A 10,026-nucleotide genomic window follows, 5' to 3' on the forward strand; every position below is an offset into this window, starting at 1 on the left:
TTAAGGCTGACGAGGAAAAGCATCAAACGAAATCTACAAAACCAAGTTGGCCTAGCTTTTAGGAAATTAAACGTGCATGCGGAATAGTCACGATTGCACAGACACAGGGGTCCAAAATCCAATGTAGGAAGACCAAAAACTTGCTTACTCCAATTTGTGTATCTGCCTTTATTGTGGTAGATTTACAAAGTTTGTGCAGTTTTTGGATTTAGCCCTACACCATTGTCGTTATAAATCATAAACCGTCTAATTCATTTCATCCCGTTCATGTCCCACATGCTGTTTGGTGGCCATCGAAAGTGTGATCGTGGTGAAAGGTGTTTTTATTCAATGGCGTATCTTTTCTTGAAATAACTCCTCTCATGAGCAATTCTTCACTGATTTATTTCGGTTTTTATTTCTATCTTCAAATTTGTTGTGCAGTCATTCCGAATTGTTTTCCATTCATTTTCATACATCATCATTCGTCTCAAGTAATGAAAAAATTAATCTAGCAACACATCAACACACATAAATCAAACTCGTAATCTAGAAATCACCATGATATACTTTTGGGCTGTAAATGTAAAGGCAATCATTTTGAATGAAGTAAAGTTATTATTTTTCTTTCATGGTTGTATGTTCTTATGCATAGAAAAAAATAAGGTCGTCACTGTCTGCAAGTATGACAATTAAAAATACATAATAAGTTACCATTAAAAAGTTTGTTATGGTCAGAATATATTGTGTGTAGTTTTTCAATGCCTACAATCTACTAGCGTTGCAGAATAATTGGACAAGTAAACTACGTTTAAAATTAAAATTATGACCAGGATGTTAAACATTTTGAACATTTCTAAAGAAGAGAGGAATTTTTAATAATTTGAGGTATTAATATATTGTATTGAAAATTTAATACATTGAAGGACAAACACAATTACCGTTTACATGGAAAGTTATAATGCTAGTTAAAACATGAGAATGTGTTCATAGACTTATTAAGAAGGAATAAAGTAACGATACTGTTGCCAGATCACTAAAGATAGCACATTTTGTCTTAAATATTGATTCACTTATTCGGTCTTTGCATCGAAACTAAACACATTTTTTTAAAACAGTTGTTTGCATGACACGGGTTATGTTCTTCTCATATTTTTATGATAGTATGGTAATAACCCCTAACGGGAGGGACTGAGCCTGATATTCATATGATGAAAACAAAATATTTCAATAGGTTTAATTGAAGTCTGAAGCTGGAATGTCAGTTAACTGCTTGTAGTTTGTTGTTATTTATGTATTATTGTCATTTTGTTTATTTTTTTGGTTACATATTTTGATATCGGACTCGGACTTCTCTTGAAGTGAATTTTAATGTGCGTATTGTTATGCGTTTACTTTTCTACATTGGCTAGAGGTATAGGGGAGGGTTGAGATCTCATAAAAATGTTTAACCTCGCAGCAATTTTGCGCCTGTTCCAAGTCAGGAGCCTCTGGCCTTTGTTAGTCTTGTATGATTTTTTTATTTTAGTTTCTTGTGTATAATTCGGAGTTCAGTATGACGTCCATTAAAACTGAACTAGGACACCTCCGGGTGCGAGAGTTTCTCACTACATTGAAGACCCATTGGTGGCCTTCGGCTGTTGTCTGCTCTATGGTAGTTTTTTTTATCGCTTTGACACATTCCCCATTTCTTTTCTCAATTTTATAGTTCTGTGTTTTTGATCATGTTCTCCACAAAAATGAGTAGGTTCCATAAGGCCTTAAAATGACCCCCATTTCTAACTAAAATTTTAAATAAGATTAAATGACCAATTGTTCAATGAATCATAGTTATAGCATTGACTAGGTAGGAATATCTAACAACCTGACTAGAAACATAATTTCTAGTAAATCGGAAATGTCATGGTAAATGTCATATATGACTACGGTATGTACCACAAATTATGTCCTCTCTCTTGTTTGTTTTTGACATCACCGAGTGAAAATTAATTTCAGATGTTCTAAAAAAGCACCAGTCGATCTGCATCTGCTTATCAAACCGTTTTTTCATAGAAATTATTGTTATCTGTGAAGAGTTTTGTGGACTAGTGTTTATCTGTTCTTCGTTTTTTTTATTATACAAGGTGCTTTTTGTCTTTTTGTGAATTTATGATTTGTAATAATCCCTCATGTAACTTCTTTCTTTTTATTGTAATGAAGTGTAACTCTCTGTGTTATATAGTGATGGAATAAATATTAATATGAATCATAGTTAACACATTGACTAGGTAGATTTATCTAATAACCTGACTAGTATATAAATCCAAATATAAATCCAACCGCGGTCTATCGAAATTCCCCATCTAAATTTAGCAGTTTTTATAATTGTGTTAAAGGTGGCAATGCTGCTGCAGCCAGATTATTCAATAAAAATGCATGTGGATATCCACAAATATTTCCGTGCAATGCCAGAAAATGAGAAACCAGTTCTAGATTATCTTCTGATAATACTATAAGGTCAACAGTGAACGGGAGAGCATTTTCGCTTTCCTTTTCCTGTGACATTACATGAAAAACCCAAAGCCTCATTTATCTGGTTACATGAACTAAGCACAAGTGTGGTATATAATATGTAGGACAAACAGGACGGGAGTTTTTTAAACGAACACAGTAACATCTATGCCGCTTCCAAAAACCTAAGAAATTCAAAAGCTTAATTTATCAACATTTAGGTAAACACAACCACAATATTAAATTTATTAGATTTCAACCGCTCGAAACGGTCCAGAAACAACAAGGCGGTCGCATAAACAATTTGAAGATTCTCGTAAAATTATCGAACTGTCTTGGATTAAACGACTTCAAACAGCTTATCCCCTGGGTCTAAATGACAATATACTTGGACAAGGGAACATATCTACTACTTCTCCTATTGATATCATGAATATTATTGATAAAAAACAACGAAATAATAGGTCTCATGGGAAACCTATCAATCGAAATCAACGAGTTAAACATCGTATAAATTATACACCTGATAATCTATATTTAAAAATAATGATAGGGATCAATTATAATGTAAACTGTGTCAAATACCCATTATTCAATTACACGATATTTTCAAAGAGTGTGACACCATCTCATTCTTTAGCCCACTGTATGAATATTCTCGTATAATTACATTATTTTGCCACCATAGTCTATTCCCACGTATCGACAAACCTAAAGGTCATAAACGTCATTTTTTGAAAATTAAATATATTAGCAGAGGTATTGATTTTATCAACTTATCTAGTATATTTAATGACTCTACCGTTCAAAACTTTATACCTCCCTATTTTGATAATATAGGACCACCTATAATTTCATACACACACAAAAAAACCAGCAGAAGTTTAATATTCAATTATACGTCGGTTACATCAGACGTGGATATAGATAGTAATACCCCCTTAACTTGAAACTGTGAATCGTCGAAGTTTAGATATGTTACATATGGCCATGTAATTACAGGGGACCACAATATCGTCCAGGAGAGAGAGGTTAAAAACTTTTTGAAAAAAGGACCAAAATATCGTCCTCCATCTAAAATAGATTGGAAAGAGTGTCGTCAAAGATGCTCTTTCCTCATTTTATAAAAAATCTCTTGATTCTTATTTAAATAAATGTATGAATGTGGTAGATAAGAGAATATCACATTTTGAAAATAATTTAGAAGTAAATAATAGAGTACATAATACACCTATTTCCAGAATAATAAATAAACTTCAAATTATTTCAAAGCGGTTTGTGTTTGACCCGGCCGACAAAGCAGCCAACAATGTGGTTGTGGTATGACGTAAATACTACACGTACGTTCTTAAGAATGAAATTTTAAATTCATCTTCATTCAAGTCCATCCGCTTCACAGAGAGTCATATAGTAAACAAGCAAATCACAACCACATCAAAGCTTAAGGCTTCTTCTAAACATTTGAAGGTCCGTACTATGTATTGGCTACCTAAACTACACAAAAAAACACTTCAATATCGTTTTATCTCGGCCTCTAGTAAGTGTTCAACAACTAATTTGTCAGTGCTCGTAACTAGTTAAGTTTATCATATAAGGATAAACTGTTTTAATAAAAGTTTAACTCCATTTTCCGGAATCAATCCTAATTGATTCTTAATTTAATCACATCAATAATACGTCATTTCGTGACGTCATTCATGCGTTATCATTCAAGTACAAAACTGCCAACATAGCTAACGAATTTAAATAGCAGCAACATGAAACCACCAAAACGACAGAGAAAACCTAGGGGGATGCCAGGACAATCACTAAATAAAAAGAAGAAAACACAAGAGACCATACCAGAACAATCAGAAAGCACGGACAAGGAGACGGCACCATTCCAGTCTGATCTAAGCAGTATTTCTGTGGCCAGTGGCAGTGGCAGTGACCAACCTGTAATAGACCAGACCCCACCACCAAGTCAAAACCCAGTACCTAGGCAACATATAGCTTCATCCGGTATGTTTAACAATACAACAGGTTTAAGTGATTATAATACATGTAATAGGGGTTATTCACAGGGTATTAATTTAGAGATCGTACATGAAAGTGTATCACCAGTGTACACATCAAGTGTATTTGACTCTGTAGGTGCCCATATACCGGGTAAAATTAAGGAAAAGATTTGGGCCGGAGAATATATTGATTTAAATATTTTACTTAAATCTGCAAAAGATTTAGCCACAGACTCCCAGTTAAATGGCGATCTTTCAGTAAAAGGGGGGTTATTAACTATAACTCCACAAAAACAGAGCACCATTACAAATTTGCACGTGTGGACATCTGCATTCATCATCTTCATGGATATAGTCTTAGAAAAATGGCCCAATAAAGGTCAAGAGTTCCTGAAATACATGTTTAACGTTCGACTAGCTTCATCTAGAGGGTATGGCTCAGGTTGGGCTATATATGATGAACAATACCGCCTTCGTAAGGCAAGATGTCCTCAATCGTCTTGGGCAGAGCTAGACATGGAGTTGTGGGTTATGTACGTCTCTACTCCTCCAAGATTTGCTTATTCAGATACTAATTCTTTTGGGGGTCATAAGGGATCACAGTATGTCCAAAATACTAAACCAGAACAAGTTCAAAGACCCACGGCAGCGTGCAAGGGTTACAACTTTGGTGGATGTACTTATGGGGCAGCATGTAAATTTGAACATAAATGTTTCAGGTGCTCTGGAAACTACCCTATTGGGGCCTGCAAAAAGAGGTAAGGATTACGAGTTGTACTCTTTGGGATACTCCCCTATTTGTGTGAATGAAGTAGAAGAATCTTTAAAATTTTATCCGTCTAAAGTAATAGCCAACGATCTTATACATGGTCTACGATTTGGTTTTAAATTACAATATTCCGTTTCACATTTTTACCTGTTAATGCAGACAATTCCAAAAGTGTGACTATTCATGCAGATCTTGTTAGAGAAAAAATAAATAAAGAGATTACTTTAGGTAGAATGGCCGGTCCTTTTGACCACCCACCTTTGCCAACTCTACGCATTTCTCCTATATTTTTGGCCGAAAAGAAGAACGGAGATTACCGTTTAATTCATAATCTTTCCTATCCCCTACATAACTCTGTGAATGACTTTATAGATGAGAAATATTGCTCTGTGCAGTATTCGGGAATTGATGACGCTGTTCGTTTGGTACAAAATATAGGAATAGCCGGAAAACTTTCAAAGTCCGATGTTAAAAGTGCATTTCGGTTATTAAGGGTTTCACCTTCAGATTTTGACCAGTTGGGTTTCATTTTTGATGGTAAATATTATTTTGATCGTTGTTTACCACAGGGAGCCTCAATCAGCTGTTCGCTGTTTGAAAAGTTCTCAACAGCGCTTCATTGGGTTACGGAACTTACCAGTGGAAATTCAAATATACTTCACTACCTAGACGATTTCCTTTTTGGAGGTGAAGCAAATAGTACAACTTGTCAGGAAACACTAGAAACATTCAAGAAGATTTGTTCAGATTGGTGGGTTCCATTAGCCGAAGACAAAACTGTTCAACCCACAGAAATTTTGACCTTTTTAGGCATTGAATTTGATACCTTAAAAATGGAAATGAGGCTCCCTGGGGAAAAACTGACTAATTTAAAACAAACTTTGCAGCTGTTTCTTCATTCAAAAAAGGTAACCTTGCGCCAGTTACAGTCCCTGATCGGTTTGTTAAACTTTGCATGCCAAGTTATCGCACCTGGAAGGGCTTTTTGCAGAAGATTGATTGATGCTACTTGTAACATAAGAAAAGCACACCACAGGGTACGGGTATCATGTAATATGCGCGAGGACATTAAAGTTTGGACCTCTTATTTAGAGCAATATAATGGAGTTACGGTCATGATTGATAGTTTATGGACTTCCAACGATATGCTTGAACTGTTTACAGACAGTGCAGGGGGTCAAAACAAAGGTTTTGGCATTTACTTTCAAGGAAAATGGGCACAAAGTTGTTGGCCAAAAGAATGGGCAGAACTTGATTTATTGAAGGACATTACTTACTTGGAACTTTTCCCAGTTGTCATATCACTTCATATATGGGGAGTACATCTTAAAAACAAGCGAATCATTTTCTATGTGGATAATCAGGCCGTTGTTACTATCATAAACAAGAGAACTTCTAAGTCGAATAGAGTTATGTCCCTTATCAGGAATCTAGTTTTTTCCACATTAAAATATAATATTGTTTTAAAAGCAGAACACATTCCTGGTAAAATAAATACCATAGCCGATTCATTATCCCGTTGTGATTTTCAGCGTTTCAGAAACCTTTGCCCAGAAGCAGATCAGTACAGAACAGCAATTCCAGACCACCTTTGGACGTTTTAGAAATTGAATTAAATCATCTTCTTACCAGTTCTATGGCACAAAAAAACTGGAAAACCTACAACACGGCAATCAGCATACAACTTACATGATATTTGGCCAGCCCCGCTTAGCGATTTTAATATTTTACATTGCCTTCCTTTCATTCAAGGGTCTGTCAGCCTCTACTGTCCTAACATATATGTCAGGAATAAGTTATCAACATAAGATTCAAGATTTAACAGATAGTACAAAATCCTTTTTAGTAGGAAAAACATTAGAAGGTTTAAAAAGGTCAAATCCCAAAAACCTGATTTGCGGGTACCAATTTCAATTGATTTATTGCGGAAATTAATCAGGTCACTCCAACTCTGTTTTTCGTCGTATGAATCCGCCATGTTCGCTTCAGCTTTTAGTCTAAGTTTTTTCGCTTTACTTCGCGTGGGTGAAATAGCTGCGGAAAGTAAAACTGATTTAGGGGCACATGTTATACAAATAGCTGACGTTTCAGTTGTCAAATTTGACCACAAAGAAGAGCTTCGTCTGTGTATACGTAGTTCCAAAACAGATCAAATACATTCTTCTTTAACCTTGATTATTAGTGAGCAAATCGACAAATCTTTGTGTCCCATTCACTTACTAAAGAATTTTTTACAAATTCGATATCCTTTGTCCGGGAGTAATTTATACATACATTTTGACGGATCAAGTCTCACTCGTTATCAATTTTCGTCTATTTTACAAAAGAGTTTGTCATTCTCCGAAATCAATGGACATTTCAGAGCACATTCTTTCAGAATCGGGGGAGCAACTGAAGCTAAAAGGCTAGGAGTAGATGACGAAACATTAAAGAAATTGGGTCGTTGGACATCGGATGCTTACACAAAATACATCCGTTTGAACATTTAAACATATAGGCTATACTTTTAAAACGCAAGAAGAAAAGAAATAATACATTCATCAATTGTAGGTGTCAAATCAATTTGGTTAATAGGATCATCCATAGTATATTGGGCCAATAAAGAAGCTTCGTCTAGACCTGGGGGACTTCACCTTGGCCTACAGAATACAGGTGCTCATATGGTTTGGATTGGTCAAAGGGGTATGAAGTGGGGTGATTTAAATAGAGTCTTTGAACAAAGGTTGATTAACCGCCCCCTTCCGAGTTTCCTTGTTATTCAACTTGGGTCTAATGATTTGGGTATATTGACATCAGAGAAATTATTCAGTGATATAGAATGTGACCTGCTTCGGTTACATGCATTGTATCCAGCTTTAAAAATAATATGGTCAGACATACTAATGAGACGGTATTGGCACAATGCCAATTGTGGTCAAGCTATTGAAAGGGCTCGTAAACGAGTAAACCTCCGGGTCAAAAACTTAGTTTTGAGCATCGGTGGATGTGCAATTAGGCACAGTAACATACGTGCTAAAGAAAGTAATTTGTTTAGATATGACGGAACACATTTATCAAAGATTGGTAATGATATTTATCTGAATAATTTACAAGGAGCACTTGAACAGTTCATGAGATCCGGAGGACCAGCTGTTTTTCCTCAGTGAAATTGATATTATTATGAGAATTGTCTTAAATTTAGATTAGTTTAATAACAAGTGAAACTCGGTCAGGATTTTAAAGGGGCACCAATCAGTTTAATTTGGGGTTGTTTCAGGGGTAATTTCTTTGGCAGTGAGTGGGTATGCCCCCACTCATTTGGCGGGATATGGCAAGATGAAAATGGAACATGTCCCCACATTGTACGTTAGCTTTTATTTGGGGTTATTTTCTTCTGTGTTCCCACAGAGATTAGATTAGGTCTTCTTTGAATGTACCAAAGAGACCGGTTCCTGAATTGGTCCCAGTTTGGAACTTAAGGTGTTCTCTTTAAATTTAATAATTAATAAGCTGCAATGGAAACCAAAGAGTTCTTGGGTGGAATATTTGCTACGTATCGGGGTTCATTTTTCATACGATCTCTCTATTTAGCATTTAACGTAGAGGATTGTAGCTTTCATTGCCTACCAGTGAAGCACAGGCTTGCCAAAAATAATGGTTCGGCGGTTTGTACGTTCATCTTGCCTTATCTTGTCTGCGCAAAAAATTTAATACTGTAGCCATATCATTCCACATTCTTTGTTGATTATTATATTTATCTTTGAAAACAAAAGGAGCCGGTTTTACATTTCACACATACTACTATGGTAAAGGAAGGGTTTGATTGCAGATGAGACATAATTAAGAAGAAAACAAAAAATTGGTTGATCGCCCATGAGACATGTATATAATATGAAGCAGTTCGGATCTTTGATTAATTAAGTTTATCATATAAGGATAAACTGTTTTAATAAAAGTTTAACTCCATTTTCCGGAATCAATCCTAATTGATTCTTAATTTAATCACATCAATAATACGTCATTTCGTGACGTCATTCATGCGTTATCATTCAAGTACAAAACTGCCAACATAGCTAACGAAAATTCCTACCTCCCTCCCCATCCACCACCAAAAAATAAAGATAAGAAAAATTCTGCTGCTGTGTTTGTATTGTTTCAGGTTTTGTTGTGAAAGATGCAGCTATGCAGAGGAGTTGTGCTAAGAATATACTTGCCACTGGACTATAAACAGCTCAGCTTGAAAAGACAGTGCCTTATTGTCCGTGGATGAGAAACCAGTTTATCTGCATAGAATACTTGTTTGATGGACTTATTTTCAAGATTATAAACATTTGATATTTAACTATTTCTACAAGACATTAACTTTTAATTCAGTATTTTATCATTTAAAATTTATTGCAAATTTAAAATAAATAGTCGTTACAGTATAGCTGGCGGGATATGGCAAGATGAAAATGGAACATGTCCCCACATTGTACGTTAGCTTTTATTTGGGGTTATTTTCTTCTGTGTTCCCACAGAGATTAGATTAGGTCTTCTTTGAATGTACCAAAGAGACCGGTTCCTGAATTGGTCCCAGTTTGGAACTTAAGGTGTTCTCTTTGAATTTAATAATTAATAAGCTGCAATGGAAACCAAAGAGTTCTTGGGGGGAATATTTGCTACGTATCGGGGTTCATTTTTCATACGATCTCTCTATTTAGCATTTAACGTAGAGGATTGTAGCTTTCATTGCCTACCAGTGAAGCACAGGCTTGCCAAAAATAATGGTTCGGCGGTTTGTACGTTCAACTTGCCTTATCTTGTCTGCGC

The 10,026-nt window shown here is 35.5% G+C and overlaps 1 protein-coding gene across 1 annotated transcript; it reads left to right on the forward strand.

Moving 5' to 3' along the window:
* The first annotated feature begins 4,253 nt into the window (after window positions 1–4,253).
* On the forward strand, window positions 4,254–8,535 carry LOC134712061 (uncharacterized). Its single transcript, XM_063573202.1, has 2 exons — window positions 4,254–4,470; window positions 7,786–8,535. The coding sequence occupies exons 1-2, from the start codon at window positions 4,263–4,265 to the stop codon at window positions 8,379–8,381; spliced, it is 804 nt and encodes a 267-aa protein (XP_063429272.1). The 5' UTR covers window positions 4,254–4,262; the 3' UTR covers window positions 8,382–8,535.
* The last annotated feature ends 1,491 nt before the right edge of the window (window positions 8,536–10,026 follow it).

Source organism: Mytilus trossulus, chromosome 3, assembly GCF_036588685.1.
Source record: "Mytilus trossulus isolate FHL-02 chromosome 3, PNRI_Mtr1.1.1.hap1, whole genome shotgun sequence".
NCBI classification, from domain to species: Eukaryota; Metazoa; Mollusca; class Bivalvia; order Mytilida; family Mytilidae; genus Mytilus; species Mytilus trossulus.

Bases quoted from the DNA above. Each gene is read 5' to 3' on its own strand.
- LOC134712061 (XM_063573202.1), top strand. From the start codon at position 4,263: ATGCCAGGACAATCACTAAATAAAAAGAAGAAAACACAAGAGACCATA. The intron at 4,471-7,785 runs GTATGTTTAACA...CATCAATTGTAG, and splicing joins GCAACATATAGCTTCATCCG to GTGTCAAATCAATTTGGTTA.